Source organism: Tribolium castaneum, chromosome 5, assembly GCF_031307605.1.
Source record: "Tribolium castaneum strain GA2 chromosome 5, icTriCast1.1, whole genome shotgun sequence".
Lineage (NCBI taxonomy): Eukaryota > Metazoa > Arthropoda > Insecta > Coleoptera > Tenebrionidae > Tribolium > Tribolium castaneum.
This window is the reverse complement of record NC_087398.1, coordinates 7,469,368-7,496,531: the sequence shown is the minus strand read 5'-3', so window position 1 is coordinate 7,496,531 and position 27,164 is coordinate 7,469,368. Positions and strand designations below refer to the sequence as shown.

The 27,164-nt window shown below is 34.0% G+C and overlaps 3 protein-coding genes across 6 annotated transcripts; 2 read left to right on the top strand and 1 right to left on the bottom strand.

Annotated features, from left to right (window-relative positions):
• Nucleotides 1-586: 586 nt before the first annotated feature.
• hb (hunchback) lies at nucleotides 587-18,419 on the bottom strand. Of its 3 annotated transcripts, none has more exons than XM_064356521.1 (3): nucleotides 18,301-18,419; nucleotides 2,621-2,759; nucleotides 587-2,460 (listed from the first exon to the last, which is right to left on the bottom strand). In XM_064356521.1, exons 2-3 carry the CDS (start codon nucleotides 2,747-2,749, stop codon nucleotides 1,015-1,017), a joined length of 1,575 nt encoding a protein of 524 aa, XP_064212591.1. In that variant the 5' UTR covers nucleotides 2,750-2,759; nucleotides 18,301-18,419; the 3' UTR covers nucleotides 587-1,014.
• A 1,929-nt stretch (nucleotides 18,420-20,348) lies between these two features.
• Nucleotides 20,349-21,492, top strand: LOC103313082 (uncharacterized). The gene is made up of 5 exons (XM_008195410.3): nucleotides 20,349-20,501; nucleotides 20,563-20,782; nucleotides 20,827-20,967; nucleotides 21,012-21,272; nucleotides 21,317-21,492. The coding sequence occupies exons 2-5, from the start codon at nucleotides 20,606-20,608 to the stop codon at nucleotides 21,425-21,427; spliced, it is 690 nt and encodes a 229-aa protein (XP_008193632.1). The 5' UTR covers nucleotides 20,349-20,501; nucleotides 20,563-20,605; the 3' UTR covers nucleotides 21,428-21,492.
• An 835-nt stretch (nucleotides 21,493-22,327) lies between these two features.
• LOC103313083 (hypothetical protein) lies at nucleotides 22,328-26,000 on the top strand. 2 transcript variants are annotated; one of them, XM_008195412.3, is made up of 6 exons: nucleotides 22,328-22,481; nucleotides 24,624-24,739; nucleotides 24,787-24,987; nucleotides 25,046-25,240; nucleotides 25,286-25,501; nucleotides 25,550-26,000. In XM_008195412.3, exons 2-6 carry the CDS (start codon nucleotides 24,635-24,637, stop codon nucleotides 25,844-25,846), a joined length of 1,014 nt encoding a protein of 337 aa, XP_008193634.1. In that variant the 5' UTR covers nucleotides 22,328-22,481; nucleotides 24,624-24,634; the 3' UTR covers nucleotides 25,847-26,000. The 2 variants fall into 2 exon arrangements, with proteins under 2 accessions (XP_008193634.1, XP_008193633.1); XM_008195411.3 differs by having other exon boundaries at nucleotides 25,034-25,240.
• Nucleotides 26,001-27,164: the final 1,164 nt, after the last annotated feature.

Below are 27,164 nucleotides of genomic sequence, written 5' to 3'. Positions count from 1 at the left end.
TTCCATTTTCCAAACTACCAGAAACTGTAAAAAACTCTTCGAAAATTATTCATCAGTTGTAGTACGTCAGCTGTCAACATAGTATTTTTTATTATCGCCTACAAGGCAATGTATATAAATTTTAGAACCCAATGGATTACTTCAATTTAAAAGGTAAATACATTAAACAGAAAACGAATCCTGTATTTTTAAAGAAACTTTACATTCTAAAATAATTTTGAAAATTTCTGGTTGCATTAAGATTTTACGATTTTTTGGCCGTATTTACTAAAAATTACTTTAAAAAATGCTTCAACAAAACTGTTGCAGCGCAAATGGAAGATCAGATTTATTCTAGCGAATTGCGGGGGCGTGTAAATTTTATATCTTATTAGTGTTTATTTATAAATCGCCCAAATTCGTGTCTAATTTGTGTAGTGAAATAAAATTGTTTCAAATAGTAAGAAAATGTTGGGGGTCTGTTTTATCGCTTACATCTTTTTTCGTGTAAAAGACAAGTTAAAGAGACATTAACGATGCAAGAATACGTCTATAATTAGCCGCTTATGAGTTGAGACGCTCGGAAATGGGGGAAATAAAAATAGGATTGCTCTGCTACTGTTTATTATTTGGCTTAAACAATAGTAGGTATAATACACACAACTATGTTACAATAATCTTTGATTGTTGCTCGAGCTATAGAAAACATTGAAACTTATTTACAAATACAATCATCAGTCTTATGTCATGGCCCCACAAGTATAAAAATATGACAATAAAACTCGACTATTTACTAAAACCACTACGACAAAACGTTACAGACAAAAATAAATTAAAAATTGACCTAATTCGGCGAAAGAAAATATTTGGTTCAGCTGTGGAGTTCCAACCCGTACATCTCCATTTGTGGTTAACAAAAATAAATTGCACGTAAAAGCGTAAAATAACTAGATTGAGAAATCGGGCCGCGGCCCCGTATGACTAGTTAAATAAAAAACACAAACCTAAGTCTAGTTAACTCTAATCAGTCTTAATTTACGAATGAGAAACGCGTGCAATATGCAAAAAGAACGATACTTTATCGGAGCATTCCACCCCGCACATGTTGCAAGTGAACGGGTTGTGGAACCCGTGGTAGCCCATATGGATGGTGTAGAGGACGGCGTCCCCGAACGCGATATTACAATATTGGCAACTGTTACCCTCCTCCTTGTTATTGTTATTATTACTATCAGACTCCTCCTTCTTCGCCTCCTCTTGGACGACCTCCACGTTACTAAACACAGTGGTGGACGTCTCCTCGTCCTCCTCCTCCGACTCGACTTGAGTCGGATCGACCTTAAACGCCGGCCCTTTGCGTCTACTCTTCTGCTCCCCGGTGTAACTACACCCAGGTTTGCTCAAATCCAGAACCCTGGACTCTTCCTGTGAACCCCCGGCCGCCAACTGACGCTCGCGGATCAGTTGTTGCAACAACTGGGCGTTGGGGAACCCCCCAAAGAAGGGATAACCAGGGAAAGGTAGTTGTTGTTGCAGGTTAAGGAACGGGAGCGTTTCCGGTTTCGCCTCTTCGGCTTTAGGTTGTGTCTTAATTTTGGGACCCCGACGCGTCCCATGCACGTCGATGATGATGTCCGGACACGGGTTTCCTTCCTCGTCCAAAACCACGTTCGGGGTGTGTCCATACCGCCTCAGGTGGATCTTCAAAGAGTGGCAATATTTGGTAGCGTAGCTGCAATCCCGGCAACTATAACGGTAGACGTTCGAGTGCGACTTCATGTGTGAGTTTAGCATGGACTTGTTCACACAAGTGTAGTCGCATTTGTTGCATTGGAACGGTTTGGACCCGGCGTGGTTGCGGAGGTGGTACTCCAGGTGGTGCTTGTACTCGGTGATGAACGGGCACTTGGGGCAGGTCAGCCGCTTGTCCTCCCGGATGTGCACCTTGCTGTGGTTCCACTGTTCGAGTTTGGTGATTGCGACAAAATCGCACTGTTTGCATTTGAAAGTTTTGATTTTCCCGTGCGAGTTGACTTTCGGGACGCGCAAGCTCTGCTCGTCGTACTCCTCGGCGTCGTTGTCGCTCTTCCCCGACAACTCATCCACGGAGTGTTCGCTCGTTTTGGACGAGAACAGGCCGCTCTTCTCCAGGGACATCTCCAGGCGGCGGAGGTGGTCCTGATTGTCGTCCGGCTTGCGGTTCGGGGACGCGCAAGGCGTGAGGGTCGTCTCCATGTCCTTCTCCTCCTTCTCGCTCTTGGGGGAGACCAGTGGCTCGGAGTTGGGGGGTGTTAGGGGGTTGTGGTTGTAGGCGAAGTGGGGCACGATGGGAGTGGAGTAGAAGCGGGCCGGTTGCGTTTGCGGCGATTGATAAGAGTGCTGTAAATCCTGGCTCGTATCACTGCTGGGGGAGGATGAATGGAAGTCGCTTCCGGAGGTAACCCCGGAATCGTTCTTATCTTCGTCCATTGGTTCGCGTTTCTGGAAAAAACGCGTTTCATTAATCGCGTGAGCGTGGTTTAGCTCCGACTTAAAAATAGCCAACTGTAGTAATAAAAACATGTTTTGTTTACAACCTAAATTCATATCAATGACACAACGGAGATAGACAATGTTAGAAACGCGCATTTTGAGAACTTACCACGATCTGGGAAACGCCGAATTGCCAGGCGGTGTGGGGGGACCGCGGTTCCATCACTTGTTGGTAATTGTTTAAAGTCCGGACTGAGCCACCCCTCATGCAAGCCGAATTCATGTCTTTATCTATCATTTCACATGCACTGCAAAAAACACCAGTAAAAATCGCGGAAAAACATTGGGGAAAAGTTTCAGTACCTCGAACAGTTTTTTAAAAATACTACACTCGATAAAAAACAATGATTAAATTTGAGAGACACTACACTACGTCCCCGCTCGAACATGAATGAAAAATAAGTTTCGGACCATGCCAAATCACAGATAGCCATGTCCAGTTCCTCCCACCCCAAACGGCTTGACTTCACCCCTCCAATACAGACATCCCCTCCATCGGGCGCTTTCAAAAGCTCCACGATTTACGATACTCGCCATAATAAAGCTTTATATTAGATTAAAAAAGTAATCGTTATTTTTGCCAAAGAATAATAAAGCAAGGCAATAAAAACTATATTAAAAATAGTTAAAAATATTGCTGGGTATTAACATTACAACCGAGATATTAATGCCAGTTGATCCATTTCCTATTATGACAAATCAATATGAACGCCTCCGTTAAGACTCATTTTTTATCCAGAGAAAGTGAAGCGCTAATGAGTGGAAAAAACGTTTTTTATTATTAATCCCTCAATTCATCCTCACAACAAAAAATAACAATAAACATAGGACTTTGGTGGAGAATTAATTTAACAAAATGTTTTAACAAAGATCTGTTTTTTGGTATTGCGTAGCTTCGTTTTAGTCACAATGTAACAGAATTTCACCACAGGTGCTAAATTATCACATTTTTTGCGTGTTTTAAAACTTGGATAATTCAAGTAATTATGAATTTTTGTTTTTTTTAATTTATTACATTAAAATCTAAGAATTCTAGGCTTTATAATTTTCGTAGCTTACTGCAATCAAGAAGATAAAAAAATAAAGAGATTTGTTGAATACATTACAATTTTTAAATGGAACATTCTATTTTTTCTTTTGCATCTAAAAGACCTTTAAATTGTGACTCTAAAAACATTGCTAATCCAAAAGATATTTAACTTTAAATATTAAAAACAAAAACAATGACTATTGTTTCCGTAGTCGAAGAGTGAACTTTTTAGTTAATAATAACATTAATAGCCATTATTCGTCATTTTTTACAGTGAAATAATTTTTTAGTTTAGGTTCTAATATTTATAGTAAATTTTTAAATTCCCGTATAAACTTCAACAAATGATCTGTGGTGGAGATGTTATGGTATGGTCGTATGACAATCTTCATGAATAATGTTCATTGTTGCTAAAATCAACTTTTAAAGTCAAATATCTTTTTAGTTATTAAATTTAGGCATTTAAAACTTTATGTTCTTGGATAGACATTTTAAAAAAAATTGAGAAGCGAAAACAAAAAATAGGGTGTTCTATTTAACTTTTTCAAATTATTCAACTTTATTCAACAAAATCGACCAACAGAAGTTTATCAAAATCCGTACTAAAAGTCAAATCCAAAAATGCAACAAAATTTAGGGTGTTTCCTTTAGAAAACTAAACTTCAGTGTTTTTTTAATAAAAAAAAGCAAACAAATTATAAAGTTTAATCCTGATTTTAAGTGTTTCATGTATTATTTTTTTATGTGAAGTGCTTTAACGAAGTACTGACGAAGGCCGTCAGACCGAAACCGATATTCTGACCTAAATAAAAATTTAAAATTGAGAGGAATTTTACTTAACATCTTAATATATTACCCCAATTTGAGGTATAAAACCAGAAATTTAGTGCCCAAAAAATGCACGTGAAAAGAGGCAGTTTCAACTAAAGGTTTAAAACAGAAAGTATCAAATTTTTATATAAAAAAATGGCACTACAATACGTTTGGGTTAAAACTTGCCAACACCAAGGGTAAAAGTGCAAGTTCAAGTTTGCAAATGCTGGCAATCCCGGGAACCGGCAGCAATTTTTGCATTTATGGCGGATTAGCCCGTTTGTGAGATAAAACTTGTCTGGAGCCTGGATGGTCAAGGGTTGTTTATTGGCTTTCTATGCCGTTTCTTGGAACCCTTTCTTCCCAGAGCCAACTTTTACCTGCGGCGACTTTACGGTATGATACAAAAATTTCGTTAACAATACTCGTTCCAAGGATCGAAGTCGACATTTACATATTTATGGAGCTTTACTCTTTTACTTTTGCAAAAACGCAATAAAACTTGGACATGCAGATTTGTCAACTTACCCCGACTGTTCGAAATTTTTGCACACAAACAACAAACTTTGAAGTGTCTTTTAGGAATGTCAAAGACTGAATGTGATTTTATCAGTGGTTTGTATGAATATATGGAACGAGCATATGAGCCACCCCTTACCCCCACCACCGGAGCCCCAACCAACAAAAACGAATTCAAAACATCTTTGTTATGACCAGTTAAGCGTTTTTCAATTGTGCTCATTGTTTTCTAAAATTAGGAAAGTTGGGTGGACGCGAGGAATTCGGTTTAATTGTGCGAAAAATAAAAATGATAAAATAACGGGATGGAAAAAACTATGACGTACAATAAATAGCCTGAAAATAGCCGTTGCGTAAATAGATTTAGTAAAAAGACATAAAATATTCCAAAATAATAAATAGAATAAAACAGTTAAAAGATATATTAGATCATGGCGGCTGCTGGACGAGTTTATGGAGAAAATTTCGAACGGTTGCTCAATCGATATCTGAAGAAGTAACATCAATCAAGTTTTACACGCATTTTATAAAAATAATAATAACACTTTGACTTGTTTCCTAAATAAATCAAATTAAGAAAAATATTTATTCAAACGGAAACGCAATAAAAAACTCTTTTAAAACAGCAATTATTAGACCAAAGTAAAAAGGTCAAGGTTGTCAATTCTTATCACTTTATAGAAAAAACATTGTGTTGTTGAGGAAGTTTTACAAGAGCAGAGTGTCCCTCTTACGTAAGTCTCGCAACTGATTTTCCAATTTTCGCGAATTCATATTTCAGTCCAGCGACCATTCGAGACCGTCTCGCTCTTTGTTATTTTTTCTCTGGTCTCCGTTCACCCCCTTACAATTTCACCCTCGCCGATTTGCTATTGGCCACCCCTGCACGCCACTAAAGCCACCCTCAAACGCTACCCTTTGCTATTTTGTTGTTTTTCAGGAAAAAAACAGCACAGTCATCGGGAGGAAAGTATTTTTGCACAGGCCGAGGGATGCTGTTGAAAGGGACGTTGTTTTTAGATGTTTGGGTTCGAAAATTTATCGATTAATGGGCAAACAGTGCAATGGGTCCCAGAAAATTTACTAAACATACAAACAATAAATGCACTGAATAAATACGTTATATCTAAAAATAACAGTTTTATTTTTTCTATGGCTGCACTTTGGTTTTCTCGGGTAAATAGCAAAAGATAGCGTAATCTTGGGGATGAGGATGTCGATAAACCAGTTTAAATAAAATTTCGTGATATCGGTGCATTTTCGACGACACATTTTTCACGTTTTGTCGTTACAGTGGAACCAACAACTCATTATTTAATTGGAGTTTAATGAGATCCAATAAGATGTCAACTAATCAAAATGATGAATTGGTGCAATTTCATGCTCTTTCTTCCGACACGATACCACTACAAAAATCGAACGCAACATAACAATGCCTACCACACTTGAACTAAAAAATACAATCGCCAATTGTTGCCACTTTTTTAATCCCGTTTATTTCAGTACGTGTATTATATTAATTAATCTTATATAACCGCATCTTCTGTTATCTTAATTCAAGTAAATCCAAAAAATTTTGGTCGATAACGCAAATTGCATTATTTTAATGTAGCGACACGATTTAAACAAGTTTGACCTTAGAATGACAAAAAATAAACGAAACGATGATGCATGCGTGATCTTTGCCCCAAAGTATAAAAAAATTAAACACATCAGTACCATTTTTAAGATCATAATCGAGCTTTTGGCAGTAAAAAGGATCAAGTTACATAAAACTGGACTTATTTATAGTCAACTAATCGGGTTTTGCAATATTTTCGCCAAAAAACATCCTTCTAGAGTCAGTGTTGGCATTTTAACCACTGTTTCAAGACTTCGGGGCCACCCTATATTTCTTTATTTGTAGTTTTTTTGTTTTAGGATTATGTAGCAAAAATTTATCGAATTAGTATTTTTTGGTTTCGTTTCCATTTGTTAATAGGTTAAAAAAGACGTCTTTTTATCTATTTTAGATACTTATAATTTATATTATTGGAATTAGAATCAACATCTTACACGTGCCGATAAAATAATTTGTTTATAACTTTATCTTCTGAACATATAAACGAATTTCTTATTAAATATTTTTTGTTCTAAAAAATTGTTGTTACAGCGTTGTAAATACAATACTTGTTGACCAACGTGACTTATAAAAATCGTCGATAACATGTCTTGCGTCCAAGGATATGTTTAAAAAATTCTTTAAAAACTGGGTTAATAATGTTCTCGTATAACACTATCAATTGTGGATTTTACTGGACGATAAATAATTATTCCAAATTGAATGTTTGTTAAAAAAATGCCACAGTTCTGGGAATCTTTGCAAAATATTTTGTTATCTCCACATAATGCACTTAAAGAAAAACAATAAGAAAGTGATTAAAATAGGAATCGTTTTCAACTTTCTCTGAGGCATAATCCCACTAATTACCTCCAAAGTGTTTTGTGCTTCTTCGAAAATTAATAATGTCCCAAATATTTACACAGCGACTAAAATTCAAATTATTATCTCTGGGGAAATAAACAGCAACCCTTTAATTTTTTCTGGTGGCATTTTATTGGCAGCTCTAAAATGTTGGTCCCGACAAAGCAAAACTTTCCCATTTTTTGTTATTTGTGATGTAAAGTGACAGCCAAATGTTCCTCGCCAGTGTGCAAAAAAGACAATAACATTTCTACCTAACAAAACCGAGTAACCGGACCTTAGAAAAAACATATTACCCTTTTCACAAAAGGGTGACTGACCCTTTCCCAAACCCATTCAAGGTAAAAGTAACCCTACACTCCACCATCTGTCCCTATGCAAAAGAGAAAATCGAGGGCGGATCAAGACGTGTTTTGACACTCTTTCGGTGCAAAAATCCGCCATTTTTATCGTCCCAATGCATCAATTTTCCTATCGGAATAATTCACCTGACAGTTAGCACCCCTATTTATCTAATCCCACGACAGGTATCACACAAAAAACACCTTTGGGTTTTTTACGTCGGCCCCTCAGTGAAATCTCACAGTGGTACACTTGCCGCGTTAGGGTGGGAAGCGGCTGTAAAAAATGACTTTAAGGATCACCCTAATAAGTAGTCTACTAAACGTTTTACACACCGCAAAAAATCGCCATAAAAAGCGGCTCCTGAATGGAGACCTCTCAGGTTGTCGGTTCTTGTTTGTTTAGATGGCGGAGATACGAGTTGGAGGGAAACGGCAGATGGCAATTGTGAATTCCGTTCTATTTGAGCGAAAAAGCGACTGATCTGATGAATTATTGCTTTTTTAAAGCCGGCCCAACATTCGGTAATCCGACACAATTGAGAGATTCCTGTGCAGAAAGTGCCATTCCAAACCAATTATTGCATATTTTTCGGGCGCATCATCAAGCTAATGAAACGGGAAGGATTGTGGCAAAATGATTTTTGGGGCCCTTAATCACTTTTAAATTATTTTACTCGAGACACATTATTACAAATTGCCGAAATTCGAGCCTTCGTGCTTTTTGATGGTGAAAAGTGGGAACAAACCGTAGATAGAGCAAACGATAGGCTTGATAAATTTGGACATGTTCGAGGAAATCTATCAACACAAAAACATCATTATTTTAATTACTTGGAAAACAGGGACGTGTGTGGACACATTTTTCAAATAGGAAATGCAGAAGATCGCTGCGTGTGTCGATTTTTTGTTATTTTTGGATTTTACGAACTTGCGTTTCTTCCGAGCTGTCACAATGATTGAAATCTGGCAGATGTATTATTTTAACATGTGCCTTATGCAGCGAACGCTCGCCGCAGTTTGCAGGCACTGGACTTCCAACAATATTTTTGACCTTTTTTGCATTATTCTCAGTAAAGCAGTTATGGCAATAATGATAATAATAATAAAAAATATGACTCCATAATTTATGAAAAATTGGACATGTGCATAAAAATATGTCTTTATAGTGCTTCAAATGATACTTGATTACTCAAGAAACGAATAATAAAGATAAGTTAAGTTTAGTTTAAAATTTGTCAATATGATTTTTCCCACTGAGCTGATAATTTAAATTTACTCCCAAGAATGTTGCATAGTCAGTAGGTATTAGCTGTTTCAAAACTATAAATATAAATTTCAGTGAGACATCTAATCACTAATAAAATAACTAGTTTACATTTTTATCAAACTTATTTAAAGAAATAATTTGGTAAAATGTAACGTTGACGTTTTTATAGATTTGAAACAGCTAATATATGCACCTAATATTTAAATCTTTATATTTTATATCTACATTAGATAGGTTATCATAAATACACCACGTGCATCCACATTTTTTAGATCTCATGATGGCTATACAGAATGTCCAAAAATTGGCGCAACAACTCACTGGTACATTGTTGAAAATCGGGTGTAGATTACGAGAAAAATCTTGAATAAATTCCTAAAAAAAATATAAAAAATTCTGCTACAAACTTATTTTCTCAACTTCCTCAGTTTTCATTATTTTTTAAGGTTTTTATGTTTACACTAAGTAATCGCTCCCTAATAAAACGATGAATAATTATTTTTAAATTTGTTATCAGACTTTAACAGTTTTTTTAATTTGAAATTCATCAAAAAAATCACAATTTGTAGATGTGCCAACACTGGAAATTATTTCCTAGGAAACCGTTTCGAAAATATATTTTTTTATTGTTGAACAAATTTTATTACGATCACAACTGTTGGACAATGTCGCTACATATCAGTTATTTAAAATTCGTAATTTATCAATAATTTTAATACAAGGATTTTTTTACTATTTTTACCTTTATATTTAAGCAATTCTCCACCACACACCATTGAGTTATGCGCCGGTTTTTGAGCACCCGGTATAAAACAGAATCAGTAGTAATCAATTTCGTATAAAAGTTTAAAGAACCTGATTATCAAATTTTTTTCAAAAATTTTTAAACTCTTACAATGGTGCAGATTAACTTGTATGAGTAAAAAAATGTTTTACTGCAGTTTAAAGTAAGTTGACTCAGCTTATTTCAATTTCTTAGTATTTTTTTATATCAATGGCAGAATTTTGGCGCCAATTGTTGTAAATAAAAAAGAATGCAGTTGCAGAGATATTGATCGGGGTGTTTGTCTTAAAAATGCTGGTTCGCACCAGTTGCAATCGCACAATGGTCGTCTAATAAATTGTGTAAGAGAAAACAGTTCGAGTCTGTCACATTCAATAATCGGAAATGGGTAAGTCGAGAGCATATCCTGGTCGTTATAGATTCGGTTTCATGTGAACTGACCAACGTCCAGTAAGTACAATACGTCGAGACCATTGTGCGAATATCTAGGCGGGGGAGGTGCCCCGAAATCATTATTTCAGATTAGTACTTGAAAGAGACAGAGCGTCCAATTTATTTGCGGCCATTTCAACAACTGTTACATATCATATGGGAGCGCTTGAAAATTTCCTCCCAATTCTGGCAAAAAGGATCAATTCGGGCGCTTTATTGGGGTTAAAAATAAACACAACCCTAACCGATGGGAAACGCCAACGAAAATAAATAAAACAATGAGTGGATAGGGGTGGCCGCCATTGCCCCAAGGCCCATACGTCAAAACAATATTAGATCTACTTGATAAAAATATAATGATACTGCTTTATTTATTTTCGCTGTGATACCCATATCGCCCTTATAATTAGACTTTTGTTCTCGAGTTTGGCAGAGTTCCGGGAACGGACGAACGCGTGAGAACTGAAAATTCGTTAAACTTGTTAAAATTCAAGCGTTATTTTCCACAATGGAGCAATTCGAAATGGGATTAAGCCACCCCGTTCATTAGAGAATGGGCAAGAACAGATGTAGGGCAAAAGTCAACCACATAAGTCAGTTCGACAAAAGTCGATGCTTGATTTATATTGCTGTTTTATATTGAAAAACTGACCCATGGCCATCGACACAAAAGCATTAACTTATCATGTAAAATTTTATGGTGGCCTTTACTTTGCTAGACAATGAAAGACTTTTGTCAGGACTGCCCCTGGGGTTAAATTTTTTGACCCTCCGTAATTGTACCGTAGATAAACACTCGGACAATTTTTCATCCTTTACGTATGAAACATTAAATTTATGACCTTCTACTATACAAATGTAACACGGGGCAGTGGGGTCTAAGCCCGGATTACCTCAACGAAATTTTAATTGTCCGGCCCTCGGGACTTTCCAACACTTTACGCACAAAATTCACATTAAAATTTTTGGTATTTGGTAATTTCCTTTTGTTCTTTAGACGAAAAAGGTCGCGATTTATATTGTTTGGAGTGTTCGATCTATATTTGAATCTCGTTCTAATTTTTATTAAAGAGATTTCGAAAAAACCGCATTTGAATTTTTTTTAATGTTTTTTCATGTTTGAGTTTGTGTTAGTATTAGCACTTTTATGTTCAGTAAAAAGACGAAATATGAATGATTTCTATTCAATGTTTTAGACAGAATGTAATTTTGTTAAGTCCCACCTTTTTTTTCTTCTTAACTATTAGAGAAGTTAATTAGATAATTAACATTTTCTAGAATCGGGAGATCAAATTTGTTGTGGATTAATTAAGGATTTGTACACATGATAAACAATGTTAAAAAATAGAGAACAAGTAGCTGAGTATAGGTTTGTTAAATGATAATAATAATAAATAATAGTAGTAAAAGTGAGAGTAAGAGTTAGAGAAACAAACAGCTTTTAAATTTGAATTCTGCATAAAAAATCAATAAGATTACCTATTTTTTATTGTAAGTGAAAATTTTAATAAAAACACCTGAAAACAACCAAACAGCCATATTCGAAACTTTAAGAGCGATTTTCTCAAAATTCCTCTAATGAAATTTATAAATAAGGTGTCAAATCCGCTTTCAGCGAAATTTTCGTGTTCGCCCACTATTCAACTCTTATTCTGCCAAAATTTCTACATTTTTTTATTAAATAGGCGACGAAACTGTACATAGGGCTTCTTTGGAGGTAACGAATTTTTCCGTAAGTTACGATAATGATCAGTAATAAAATCATAATTCAAGAAAAGCCAGTTTGAATTTTTTTGATTATTTTGAGATACTTTAATCCATCAATGTAAAAAAATGAAAAATGAGTCCTACTAGTGGTTATTTCGGCGATTTTGGAATTTTTTTTTATTTTAAAAGATGCTATTTCCACTACTCTTATTTAAATTCTTTGAGAATTAAGTCTAGAAATGTTTGTTATATGAATTTTTTGGCACTTTCTGCAATTCCGGTATCAAAAAATCATAAGCAATTAGTAGATAATTCTTTGAAAAGTCTTTTTAATTCGCATATACTTCTCGTATTTTAGTTTGTAATGAGTGATTTGGAATAGGAAAAAGCCAACAAATACATCGTGGGTTTATTGTATAAAGTAACCCCGTCAGACATTTATTTATTTTCATTTTATTATTATTTATTTTATTTGCAAGTTTTACGTTAACACGACCACATTTTTTTGGAAAGCTGCGGATTTTCATTATGATGTCGCATACAATTCTTACCAAAAGAGTAACTGCAGAAAATTATGAAATATTTGTAAACAGAATTTGTGAAAAAGCTTAATTTTACTTGATCTTCCTCGTATTTTTTTACAAATACTTAGAATGTTACAAGTAAACTTATTTCCAAAAATATATGTTATTTTAAATTGCTTTGTTTTGGAATTTCCAATTTATTGATTGATTGTAAGTGGTTGCATTGATTTAAGAAAATACAAAGTCAAATTATGTTATTTCGTGCCCATTTATTTCATATTCAATATTTCATTTGATGTATTGTAACTGATGCGAGAAATAGCATTGCCTTCACACTAGTTTTTTTTTTAGAAAATAATCCTACAAATTACATATTTTCTTATTTAGATACATTTATTAGTTGATTTTTTAATGCAAAAATTCCAAAATATGATTTAAGAAAATATGAAATTTTCTTTGATTTACGAGCGCAAAGAGCAGTGTTTCTTTTATAATTTGAACTGCCCACAGAACTTTGTTTAGCAACTGGCCATTCTTAGTAGACGATGTTTTGTAAAGTTAAATTTGATTTAATTAATTAACGACTCAATACTTTGATTTAATTGTACCTTAGAACTCAAAATAATTAATCAAGAATTCTTTACAGCAACATTCGATAGATATGAACACATATTTTTTTAATTGTCATTCTTTCCAAGATAAGTATAATTTTTGGTTTGGTTAAAAGGTAAAATTAAATTGGAATGTCTTATTCTTGACGTACTATAGACGTCATAAGTATTAAAACCTAATTTATACACGCAAAGTCTAGATGATTTCACTCTAAAAAATGTAGGTATTCTTGATATGACGGACGTTAATTCCATTTAAACTTTCGGGGAAAATAGTTTTATTGTACAATTTATAACAACTAATATAACTATTTAAAGTTATCATAATTATTACACTACGGCTTATGAAGGTGTGAAACTCTGCCAGTTTAACTTTGCTTTCGCAATTTTGGAGATATGACAGTCCGGAATTTCCCATACCGATTTTTCGCCGTTTGTGGTGGCTACTGAGATCATTAAAACAGTCCAACATGCCGCGAATGCCATTCATCCCCAAGAATGCGGAGTTTCCGACACCTTTGCTGTGGCGAATTCGCTAACAAGCTGCTGGTTCCTGAAGAAGAGTGCTGGTTTTTAACAAGACACAGCCTCTCGGGACATAACTTCCTGTCCTCCACTTGTGGTCAATCCACGATAAAGGACAAATTGAGAAACAAGCAAAACATCATAAATAATGTGTTTATGGTCCCGTGTCCTCTTAAGTGAACTTCCGCAACATGATGAGAAAAGCACCACCAAATGTTACGTTTTAAGCGAACCAACATTTTATTATACAAATGAAGTTGCATCACCTTAAAGCACGTGCGAGTGAAAGCTCGCAGCTTGATGCGATTTAACCCGGGATTCTCGACTCTATAAAGCCGGGCTTGAGGCTTTCTGTTCTTGAGATAAGCGACTTAAACGTGTGGCTCATTAGTGGGGCTGATACTGACCCGAGATGTCTAGCGACTGTGCGTCACTTAGACTTGTCCACAATCTGATTGTTCTTATTTCGAAAACAATGTTTTTAAATTTATGGCAAAGAAATAGTTCAGGACAGTATTCATTCATAAATCGTTCTGAAAATTCGGAAAAGACCCATGACGAGGTGAGGGCGCCCACCAACGATGAGTATCAAGAATTATTTTTTATCGGAAAAAACATGAATATTAAAAAGCCATTTGTTTTACGAACACTCATAAAGACGTATTGCTTTGTTACATAACTCATTATTTCGTGGCGCCACAGATTGCTGTGGTATTATACCCATCGTTAAAAAATTTATTTTCATAAAAGACGACAAATGTTAAATTTTCTTTTATAAACTATTCAATAAAAAATAAAGCAACTTTACTACTGTTTAAAATGTAGACAGATATCAAACAATATCATTGCAATTATTTTAAAAAAATACATAAAACTTTACCTTGTTTATTTCCAACAAAAGATTAAATATTTGAAACAATAAATCTGTCTGAATATATTCAGAACAAAAAAATAATTACTTGATCTTTGAATTTGAATTTTTGCCAGTGACCCAGATTAGTACGATATTTAGGTACTAAACTACCTTCGATTTTTTTCTAGCTCCGGTAGTGGCGGTACCCCCGCCTGTATTTTTCCAAACACAGACATTTAAAGATGGGCAAAAAGTTAAAGTTTCTTTGAATCTGAAGCGTCCGCTGCGGTCATAAATCTAGCCGAACAAAAAGCCCAGCTACTGAATCCCATCTGGTAACAAATTTAAGAAAAGTTCAATACAATTGCGCAAAAAGAAAAATGATTTTATAGTTTGTCATTTTGTAATAGCTGGAAAGAGTGCAATAGTGAAAAACTAGGTTAATAGTTTCATTTTATAAATAGAATGTTTAAAACAAATAAAAAGATGTGGGTCACTGCTAGTTGCACTAGAAGAACTTTATATATAGATATTTTAATTGGACGCTTTGGACCAGGAAATGTGACATCTGATCTTTTCTGCGTCCATAAATCAAACCGTAAATGAATTTCGCGCTAAAACATTCCTGGTACAAGAGCGTGACCCATAAATATTATCCGGAAAATACCGTTTTCAATAATAAAAAATCGCGCTTTTTATCTGTTTTCCGACGCACGGTTGAGAAGGAAGTGGTTAAAGAGACACAATTAGAGATAATTCCAAGTAAATGCGGTTTAGCGTTCGTGACCGTCACCCCCGAAAAGATCAGATTTCACTATTTAACATAAAAAGTTGTGTCCGCAACACATCCTCTTCCTTCTTGATAACATGTGCAAGGCAAACCCAGAACTACCCCTAATTTTTTTTACACAACAGTGCTGCTGACTGTATCGTTTTCACACTTGCGACTTTTCAGTAAAGTAATTAAACCGCCGCCGCTGACAAATTAAACTGGGCTTTTTTGAAAGACTAGTCTTTTGAGTCCACTCTAAAGAACCATAATTGCGAAATGTCACCGTAATTTATTGGCCCAACGGACGGCACAATGACCGTTTTTTCAGGCTATTTTAAACAGACGGTTTCACTTTTTCAGCTGGAGGAATTCTTTACAAAGCGATCATAAGCAATAAGGCCTTTATTGCGGGGGTTTGCGCAAAAATGGGGCACGTAAAAAGAAATGGAAAGCGGCTCCGAGAAAACTTTCTTTTGCATAATTTCAGGTTTTTAAACCGTCTGACAAAATTGTAAAGACTGGAATAACTTCTAATTTTATGAATCAAATTCATTTAGGCTTCAAATACGCATATTGCTTTTACATATTTATTGGGGACGGTGATAGTGACAAATCATAAATTTGTTGAGATATTTTTTATATCTCTAATGTCACATTGATTACATTGTTTTTCTAATACACTATTTTGAGGAAGTTGTTGATTGCATGCTTGCGAATGATGCTATGAATGTCTATAACAAATTAAAAATAGACTAAACATGGCTGTGTGGACTAGACAACTAATCCGAATGAGATTTTAACTTTACAACAAAATACGAAATACAATTTACTCAAATAAGCAAGAAGATTATTTTTAATAATCAAAGCGTTCACTGTAAAAGTCAAAAATGAAAAAAAATTGAAGCCAATTAACAGTATAAGAAAAAGAAATTTAAGATATGTGAGATCTAGTATTCTTGTTCTTGTCTTAGTATTATGAATAAAGAATAAATTCAAGAACAAAATAAACAAGGCCAAAACAAGGATCAAAAATCAAGAATTCTTGTCAAGAAATCTTGACCCTAAGATTTGCGAAAGAAAATTTCCTGAAATTATTTACATATCTGGACGACAACCCGATTTTCCAAATAATTTGTAATGATTTTTTGCCTTTTTTAATTTCTTGTATAAATTACTTACATCACGTGATGAAAAACAAGGTAAAACGTTCGCAACTGGCAAAACCATGTTATTTTTTATCCAATTTAGTTATTTTTTGTCGGGTTTAAAAAAATTCCACAAAAAAGACAGTTTTTGTTTATTTATATGCATGAAAAAGGTATATTTTTGAAATAACGTTATTTTGCAATTTTTCGAATTATATAAAAAAGTCCGTCCGCCTATGTTGATAAAAATATTGCAAAAACGTTTGAAAACGGCTAAATAATATTATTTTAAACTGAATTCAGTGATTTTTTACTCCGTCTTTTTTAACTGAAAAACATTCTTCACAAGATTTCTTGTCTCCATAAAACTATAGCTATAATCCATATCATTTTAAAGATTTTTATTAATTTTTTAAGTAAACTCTTGGTTTCCCAAATAAAATTAGTTAATGCACATTTTTATTAATGTTTGTGATACATAAACATGTTAGTTAATAGCATAGGTTAATAGTAACTATAAACATTTGTAATTTCAGTTTTTACTTTTCATTAAAATAAATTTTTGTTTAAACACGTATTCCTGCGAAAAAGTTGAGTTTCATGTGTACATGACTTCTATCAAATTCTTCAAATAACTAATATTGTTTCCGATTAGGTCTTCTCTTCAATTAAAATAATGGTTTTGTGCCTGTAATATTTTCTTAAAGTTAAAATAAGATTTGATCGTCTCCTTTAGAGAGCTGATATTTGTAACGTAGTATCAAATTTTTCGTTTCGAAAAAGGACGTTATCGTCTTCAGGAATCAAAAGTGGGTAAGAATTTGTTATGCCACATCAGTTTAAATCCACAGTTTCACAAAACTTTACACATTAACTTCAAACAAATTTTATATAATTTTTTTTCAAAAACCGTCCTTTATTCCATGAATAAGTATGTTACAAAAACAATCTTTAAGAATACGAGCATCAACTACTTCCAACTAATGTTAATTATTAATTATTATTCACCATCGTATCGTCAATTCCCTGAATTATTTTTTTATAATTTGTGTAACTACTGCAATATTGTTTAGAGTTGATTCTAACATTTTGTGAACTGTAAACAATCAAACAAATAAGCACATTAAGCTGAATAATTTTATCATCACTAAACAAAAATTCTTCTGTTTGTGATAAACAGATTGTCCACATGAAATCATTCCTCAATGCAATGTTTTCCACTAAAATTCATTAGCATACAAGAGAAAAACATACGATTAACGGATGGGACCGAATATTCTTGTCTGATATTGGCTACTTTTCAATTTTTTTGGCGATTAAACTCCTTCTCACAAAAAATTGCCATATTATGGTGGTCTCGACTTTAATATCCTCTCGGTTGAAAAAGCGCAATTTATATGCCCATTACCCGGTCTGCACATCGAAAAAGCGTCCCGAGATGAATGAAGGGTGGCGGCGGCGGCGGCGGCGACTCCTCCAATACGAATGACAGTCGTCGATATATATGTTTTAGTATCGAACGGTAATAAAATCTAAAATGGCTGGCGAGATGCGAGGGTTGTTCATCTCTCACCCCCAGCATCCCCATCGGACGAAATCCTCCCCCGCAATCCACTGTGAGTCATGCGGGGGTGGAGGCCCTTCGACAGATGCACATTATAACGAATTAAAATGACCACCAGGTATTACAGGGGAAGGTTCATTCGTAAATCTTGATTGCATTACCGGCGATTTTGTGGATGGTCATTCCAAGGACACCATGTGCAAATAATACTTTCTTTACCTGAATTCATAATTCAACATTTTAAAAAGGGTTGCAGGCATGTGTTCTTTTTTGGAGTTCAGGTAAAAACGCTATTTGCTCGAATGCCCTTTGGGAGGCAAAAATTTGCCCTGAACAATTCGACTGGTAATCTTATCATCTCTCAATATTTGCATGTGATATTTCTTTATCGCTTTTTTAATTCTACGAAGTGACAAGAAGTGGAGAAACTCCTACCTCAACAAACGCCTAGTTGTTGTCGGTCTACACAGAACTGGACGTATTTCCGTTAATTTTATCGCACAAACACGACTAAATTTATGTAAAAATAGAAATAACTTCAGGGATTAACTTGCTAAAGCTGCAGTTTTAAAGTTATTGGCCAATAAGTGGAACCAATTTGCGAGGGTATTTTATGGTTATTTATGGCTCAAATCCTTTGGCAAATAGAGCCATTTCAACCTGGGGAAATTCTGGTTTGGTCAATTCAATTTAATTGAATAAAACTCATCGATACAAATTGCATGAACGAAAAAAACGTTTATTAAATGTAAGCGATGACTGACGGAAGCTTTATGCGTGTTTTAACCGCAAAAGTCATTAAACTGAAAAGGTGAAATCAATCAAACTAATAACTGGAAAGACGTGGTATTAAAACCTCACTTACAAACTAAATTGGTTTTATCAATTTTTTACTTTTATGATTTATCCACAAATAAGTCAGAGCACATCACGAAAGGGTTGTTAATTATTAACCGACCCCAGACCTCTTCTCACATAAATTGGAAAAATGCTTTACAAATTCAGCGAATTATTGCTAAGAAAATTGTGTTTTTAAGTCAAATCGAAATAAGCATTCGTTTACTAAATATCTTGTTATTGGAGGGTATACATAATGTACATAATAATAAATAAAAAAAGATCATGCCTTATTTCCACAAAATTAAAAAAGGCAAATAGAGTGACAAATTGGTTTTTTAAATAATACTCTATTAATCATTTAACATTCTGCAATATTTTGAGATACATAGACAGAAATGTGGTCATTATTATTGGCAACCAGATATACAAGAACGGATATTTGTAGTTGTCGAATTTTAGTCAAAATACATGAAAAGGATCCAAAATAACCAGAAATTTATATTTTTTCATTGTGAACACAAATAACATGGTTTTGGTCGTTTTATTAGTAAAATTAAAAAAACTCTGAATTGACCTTTCATTTTTTATTAGGTTTTTAGAGTAGGTAATGCTAATTATAGGTAGGTATATATTAATAAACTAATTGATGCATTTCCCATTATTTCTTTATAAAATTGCAGCTTATATAATTAATTATTCACAACGTGTTTAGAAAACTAGAACAATCAATACCTCCTACTGATTGATATGTAGATATTTTATACAAATTTTCGAAATTTTCTTCTTGAAGCAAAAATTCATAAAGTACTCAGAAATCAACGCAACTAAACCTATTTTTTATTTTTACTTTTGGAATTTAGAAACCCCAAAATATGTACTTTCGTTTCTTATTTTATTCCAATTTACCAAACTTAAATTCTTAGACTCATCTCAAAAACTTTCCGCAATTTTCTGTTGAACGTTATAAAAAGCTGTACCCGTTTTCTGTTCGCCAGGAACTTAGCTATAAAGCTCGTAACTGTTCTGTTACGAGTAAATCAATTAAAACGATCGAATTACCTCCAGGCACACACTAAATTATCGGAAATATTTAAAAATGCTCCAAGATTCCGCATTTCTCAAAATTATAACATCATTATAGCCACTTCGTCTTGTTTGAATTGCTGTTACTTCCCACGCATTTACCTTACAGTTCATTTCGCGCAAAAAAGCAATAAGTGTTATTTAGAAAAAGGCAAAATTATATGCATTATGCGTACTTATTTCACGGGTTAAATACAAAACTTGGATTTTTTCCTGCTGGCATTCAAACCAGTTCAGAGCCAGTTATTATAAAAAGTAAATATGTACACAGCGTACAGTTATGATTTTTAATGGTCCAGGACAGGAATCGAGAAATTTGTGCGACGTGTTTGAACTCTCGCACCTGACAATTCGGTTTCAACACATATTTGAACTTGGAAAACAAATCATTAGAGCGCGTATTAAATATTTACCGTGCGTTTTTCGTTCGTGGCTAAGTAAGTTATTTTCTGCACAACAAAACAGCGCAAATGTAATGCATGTCTTAAAACATGCCATTTGTGCCTCATTGCTGTGATTATCGTTGCAAATTGTTACTTTTTCCCGCAAACTACTCAACTTTTTTGAAAAACAATTCTACGAATGTCAAGTAGACTGCGGTATAAATTATGCACCGGAATAAAATCTAAATAATTGTCAGATGTATAACATTTGATAGGAAGATAAAATTCAAATGCGGGAAAATCCCACACCTTAACTGTAAAAGTGAAGAAGTAAGTAATGATCGTAATGACTCAACAACTGTGAAAAATCATCATTAAATGCTTTGTGTAGGAAACGTGTTATTACAAGTGCAGCAATTCGAAATAACAATAAAATGGTTGACGATTCAATGGATATTGAACCGTTCATGGAATTTCATCCTTGCAACATACCGCATGGAATGAAGGATTATATTCTGAAAGACTTGACAAGCGCTCAACAAATTAAATTAAACGTGCGGAAAAGAGAACAAATCAGGACCGACCAGCAGTACTTGTCCGAACACCCTGAAGTAAAAAACGGTTTCACCCCGAAACACATTTAATTTTTGGCTAGATTAGGGGTTTAATTGTCATGATTCTGCGACTTTTGATGAAAAAGAAGCCGAAATACGACATTTACGAGGTCATTGGACAATATTTCACCAAGCCTTCGGTCGATCTCAAGCAGGACGTTTATAATTATTTGGACGAAAGGGTTGTACCAACACACCAAACCCTCGTTTTATTCGCCTTTTTTAGAGCAAGGTTTTGGCGGTAAACAGTACCATAATTGCAGTGCAAGAGAGAAAAGAAAGCTTGGGTGCAAGCGTTTTGACAGCTATTGATGAAGAAGAGCAGAAGGAAGAAAATCTGGAAACGCTGGTCGAAGATGAGGAAATGGAAGAGAAGGAAGAAGAGCATTTGATTCGGTGGGAAAAAGAGGAGCTTTCTGACGAAGTTTCGGCTCATATGATTTGTGAAGAGGTGGTCAATGAACTTGTCAACAATGTCTTCGATGAGGTTAACAAATTTTTGAGGTGTTCACAAGTCGATAATTTTTCCAGGTTGATGATATTTCAATGGGAAGTATTGCAAGTATTGGGTTTCCGGTTGATTACGAAGACCATGCCATGGTGTCAGTGCGATCTTCAGAGGAATCGATTCCTTCAAACTAATAAATAATGCTCGAATTCTAATGCAAATGTGTTTATAGTATGCTGAATAAATTACTGTGTGCTCATTTTTTATTTAGAAACTGTGAACTTGAAATAAAAAATAAATATAGTAATTTTTCACAAAGGTATTTCATCAGTAATTACATCTAGAAGATGAATAAGTTTATCGGATACCTAAGATACAAATAAATAATACGCTACGTCAAATTTTTAATTTAATTTTGTAATTGAGATGTTATCTAGTTTAACCTAAACCTAAATAACTTCAAACAAATATAAATTTAAATACGTAGTCGATAATAAAATGTTTAGTTTAATTCAAAATAAAGCCATAAAAAACTATGATTTCCTGTTTAATTTCAGAACCTGTTAATTACTGTGGACTTCTGACTTTCTGACAAGATACAACAAATGATATCTTTAAGAATCACGTCGTAAGTTAATAATAGCATGTTGTTGCATTAAATATGCAAGTAAGTTGATTATTAATGAATTCAAGTACTTAAATAAAATTATCTACTTATGAATGTAATTAAAATTTTCTTATTTTTACAAATTTGTTCTTCTTTTTTATATAAATTGCAAAATATTAGAAAACATTTCCGTTTCTAACCATATTTTAAATAAAATTTAAACTTGAAAAATTCTGTAGGACTGAGGTGTTTAAAATTAAGAAGCTATACAATAACTCGTTCTCATTTTTATTATTGTAATAAGACAGAATTCAACTGTAAAATTGCATAGAAAATGTTGGGGCTCCATAAAAGTTAAAAATTAATTTAATGCGACTTTGTTCCCCTAATTTCCATTTTCAAATGAAAGACATAAATTTTCTCTAATAATGCCCTAATTGGTCTTCGCTAACGAATTCATTTCCCACATCGATCACACCTTACACTGCTTCATGAACTTGAAAATGGTAACAAAAAGTCAAACATCTCCTGAATCGAAGAGGTGGAAGAATATAAATGGTGAATGAAAACAACAGTCGAAGAGTCCAGGTGAAGACAGTGTCTTAAGCACTCTGTGTTGCGATAGTACTCGGAATTAGGAGGTAGGCACTTATTTTTAAATAATTGATCTTAAAATTGCCAAATTCCTGTTTTGATAATCAAATTATTCATTTTTAATTTCAACATAATTGAGCAAATATTTGTTCTTTTAGTTTTTTTTTATTAAATTCCTCAGGCGATTAGTGTTATAACGGTGGTGACCATTAAAAGCGCATTTTTCGAAATGTGGTTGTTATTTTCGCTCGAACTGCTGAAAAAATCGCTACAACTGAGCTGAAGCGAGCAATAACGTGGCCACATATGAGAACTTGTTCTGTGGTATTTTGAAAAAAATGCATGTACCGTTTATAGAAAATTTTACATGTCTCTCGCAACCGAACCATCCTGAGACAGTTAGCCGAGTACCCTAAAAAATAGCACCAATAATTCATGTCCAATCAAAATTGATGTCAACTGTAACGGCAAAACGTGCGTGTCTTTGCCAAGTCAAAACAGAACAAATACTTTAAGTGTTCACTCTTCATCGCGGCCTGTCAAATCAAACGCCACCGTCTGAATGTTAATTAAAGATATTCAAGTGCGGTAGGTACAAAAACGCTAAGTGCCTTGATTAGAGAAGCTTCCTATGAGCGGGATGGGAGTAATTTTAAAAATTAATTTCCGCTCGTAATAAAAATCACTACTTCATTCTTAAAAAAGCACTCATTTGCTGGCGCAATTTGTTTCAAATTTATACGCCACTCGTTTTAATTAGTTCAGATGCCTTAAACAGAAATTACTAATAATGCGGATAAGTGCACATGGAAGAAAAAGATCTCTGTTAATTTGTCTGCAGGTCAACGTACGAAAATAATACCGTCTTTGATTTAAACTTTTCTGTTTACTAATAAGTACACATCCCACGGATGTTTAGCATTACAATTAGCAAAGATTTTGCGCGAAACTAATTAATTTTTATTCAGCTTTGGCAAGAATGCGGTTCAATGATTTTCAGCACTATTCATTCATAACAGCGTGAGTTGTTTATTAAACTATTTGTATCAAGTAAATATGCCGTGCACTACTTTGTGAATGAAACCAATCAATCGATACTATTGTCGCGTAATCTGTTTGGTTTTGCGCAACTTTGTTTTGAAATTATTTATGAATGACCAACAGTATGTGTAATAACAAGTCTTTTCACTGGCTATTAACTTTGTAAAAAATGAAAATAATCCCCTGTATTGACGAACATAATTCCTCGGCACACAGCGGAAGAGGTTTTCAATGAACTTGAATTATAACCTGGGCAGAATTAATTAGGTACTAAAAAGAGTTATTTACGATGCTAAAAAAATCGTAACGATTCGAAGAAATTGTATGTTGTATGCAGTTGTGCTGCGTCAACTGATCCGAGATATTTTCTTTTCAGTTCTTGAGAAAAATTACAAACATGTCTTGTATTTAATTTGCCTCATTCCTGATCCATTTGGTTTCAACATTTCGTATAATTACACAGCAAAATAATTTGTTTAATAATAATTCCCTTTATTTTTTTACAATTTGTCACAATTATTTACATGCACATGCACAGAGAAAAAAATGAAGTGATGAGCATGAGCAGGTTAAAAAAATAAATAAATAAAATTGCTTTACAATTCTCGTTACATAATAAACATATCATTTTTTAATGTATTATTAAATTCGTTAAGGATTTTGCCATCGCAAAGTACTACTTGGTTATTAAAATCTCATTAAAAATGTTCATCTTTTTTTATATATTCCCAATTAATAAATCAGAAATTCTTCCTAACTAGAAAAATTGGCCAATTTAAATTTTATTATGCTACAGATTTTAAAAAAATTTCTCCACAAACCAATGGAATTTAAAACATTACTCGTTGACCTGTAAGACCTCAAATGCTTTATTAGAACGCTGAAACGCAAAGAAGTCATTATGATAACAATCTTCTCTATCCAAATTTGGCGTTGAATGGGTCATTTACTAACGAAATAAAAAAATCTAAAAAGTATTTTCAAGAGATTATTTTGCTTCACCATCACCCTGTATAGCATCTGAATTATGTAACAATAAACAAATGGTGCTGTTATGATAATAAACATTGCTTACTACAGTACAAAAATAATTTTATGTCGAAATTTCCCTTCATTCATAGATTGTCGTCACATCATTATTTTTTCAGACTGAACCAAAATGAAGCTCTTCGTTACTTTACCATTTTTATCAACACTTATCCTCGCGGTGTATTCATTCGGAGGGAGTGAAGACAAGTTTTTAAAGAAATATGCAATGATGAAGGTAATACCACTAACAATTAACCAATTTATTAATTAATGAATTTCAAGATTTACGAAAGTTGTTTTGGCCCCGAAGTTGTGAAGCAAATCCGAAAAGAAATGCGAGCGGCTTGTGCCAAATGCTCGGCTTTGGAAACACCACCCGCTCCAGAACAAAAACCACCAAATAAAAACGAAGAAAACCAATTTCCAGCTCCGCCGAATTTCGATGCCGAAAAACTGCATCACGCGATTTTGGCTTATAGACCGGTAATTGCCATTTCTCAATTATTTTTTATTAATAATTTGAATTAAGGATAATTTCCAGAACTCTCCACCATCGCCGTTTTATCGACCATACGCACCCGCAGCAGGGATGACCCCTTTTTACGGCTTACCTTATGCCAACCCAGCCTACCCCAACCCCTTGATTTACCCCGCATTTTCGCAACAACCGAGCCAATTTTCCCCATATGGCGCCTTCCCCATGCTTGGCCAATCGTTTTATGGCAACAGGGCTTCCGTAAGTCCCGACCCGTTCAAGGATCAAACTTATTGAATATTTTAGCGCGACATGGATTTTAAAACACAACTGGAAGCTCTGACCTCAAAAATGAGCAACAAAGTCAGGAACGTCACCTGCGTGATGCAGGAATTGGGCTATTTGGACGAGAATTTGGAGCCCAACTTTTTGAGAATTAGCGAAAGGATCTCCGCTTTGCCTGTCGGTGAGGATTTGAAGCGGGATATGCAAGACGGGGTTACGTTCTGTCAGCAATTTTCGGTAACTTTTACAATTTTTTGGACCATTTTTGTTATTAGTGTTTTGTAGCAATGTGTCCCCGATGTGAAAAAGGACAAATCACCGCTTTCGCGCGAACTTATTCGTCCCATGTTCTTCTTCAAATGTTACAAGCATAAAAAATTGGAAGCTTGTATTATGAAGGATGTGAGGGAGAAATATGCGGGGGTTGCTGATGACGAGTTTGATAATGATGTTGAATTGAGGAGGACTGGAAAAGGTATGGATGTGACGAAGTCGCAGGAAGAAGTTGACGAAATGGCGACGTCAATGTATGAATTTTTGTATGGGGGAGAGAGCAATGTGAATATTGAAGGCCTTTTGTAGACAATTAATGAAAAATAGCCGTTAGAAAATACTCATAATTCCTATATAATCTAGTATTATGTATTTTTACATTGGCAGATGTAGATTTTGTATCACGTATTTATTTTTGAATTGAATTTTGACAACGGAATAGATCCCTCTTGGTCATGTTTTATTGTCAAAATTTGATAACAAGGGCAACGAAAGGCACAAAATAAAGGTTATTAACAAAAAAATATGTTTTTTTTTATTCTTACTGCAAGAAAATAATAATTAAATCAAACAATTTTTTCTACTCCAAAATCACTTCCAGTTTAATGAATGAATCGGGCTATTGAAATTATTTTAACATTTTGCGATCATATGTTATAATGAATATGAAGTCGTCGTTTTCGGAGCCAGAATACGTACTACAGCGATTTCAGTTTTATAAAGAATTTTGTCATTTTTGAGCAAAAAATCGTCCAAACAATAATTACTTATTAATAATTGCCGGTGTTGTATTATATAAATGTTGCTCTTAAAACCACATATCATTTGGAGATACACGGAAAAAACTCGGAAAAAAATTAAAATGCACTCACCCTTTGGCAGCATCTCACCTCATCTTCATAGAACGCACCTACTGAAATAAAAAAACAACAATGTTTTTTTTTTCAAAAAAAGAGTGCGGACTAACCCTTTAATCCAGATCCTTATAGCACGATTGCTTCCTACATTTTTCCTTAGATGTCCATTCCATTGACACACACTACTACTAATCACTCGAAATTTAAAAAATAAATCGCGCACTACTAAATGTCTATTAAGGCACTTAAAAATACAGCACACGCACTGGAAGTTATCTGAAACAAAACAACAAATTAATAAAAATTCCTGAATAATTAAATTACTTATTCAGGTTTAATTTAACAGTTTCATTTAAGTTTTGTTAAATTATTAATTGAGATTTTACTATATATTTTTTCAAGCAGAAATGATCAAATCAAAAAAAAAATAAAAATAATTTTAACAAAAATAAGTTTAAAAAAAAACAAGAATGGAGACCATCCAGTACCTTAGGTCCAACCTACAACCTTTATCGTAGATATTATTTTTTCTATTCCCATTATGTCAATAAAAATTCATATTAAATCTAAATTTTAAGGCACAGAAAAAACAAATTTCCACATGAGAAACAACAATTGCAACATTAGAACAAAAATAATTTTCTTGTCACAAAAGGAGCCATAATTTGAATCGGCAAATTGTGATATCAACAACCCAAATACAGAGGCGGATCAAGTATATATGTTGTTCCCCAAACTGAAGCAAAATTTGTATCAAAAAATTCACTCAG

Bases quoted from the DNA above. Each gene is read 5' to 3' on its own strand.
- hb (XM_008195372.3), bottom strand. From the start codon at position 2,945: ATGGCTATCTGTGATTTGGCATGGTCCGAAACTTATTTTTCATTCATG. The intron at 2,760-2,814 runs GTACTGAAACTT...TGTTTTTTGCAG, and splicing joins TTTTTAAAAAACTGTTCGAG to TGCATGTGAAATGATAGATA. The intron at 2,461-2,620 runs GTAAGTTCTCAA...CGTTTTTTCCAG, and splicing joins TCGGCGTTTCCCAGATCGTG to AAACGCGAACCAATGGACGA.
- LOC103313082 (XM_008195410.3), top strand. From the start codon at position 20,606: ATGGTTGACGATTCAATGGATATTGAACCGTTCATGGAATTTCATCCT. The intron at 20,968-21,011 runs GTTGTACCAACA...CGCCTTTTTTAG, and splicing joins ATAATTATTTGGACGAAAGG to AGCAAGGTTTTGGCGGTAAA. The intron at 21,273-21,316 runs GTTAACAAATTT...TAATTTTTCCAG, and splicing joins TCAACAATGTCTTCGATGAG to GTTGATGATATTTCAATGGG.
- LOC103313083 (XM_008195411.3), top strand. From the start codon at position 24,635: ATGAAGCTCTTCGTTACTTTACCATTTTTATCAACACTTATCCTCGCG. The intron at 24,740-24,786 runs GTAATACCACTA...ATGAATTTCAAG, and splicing joins AGAAATATGCAATGATGAAG to ATTTACGAAAGTTGTTTTGG. The intron at 24,988-25,033 runs GTAATTGCCATT...ATTTGAATTAAG, and splicing joins CGATTTTGGCTTATAGACCG to GATAATTTCCAGAACTCTCC.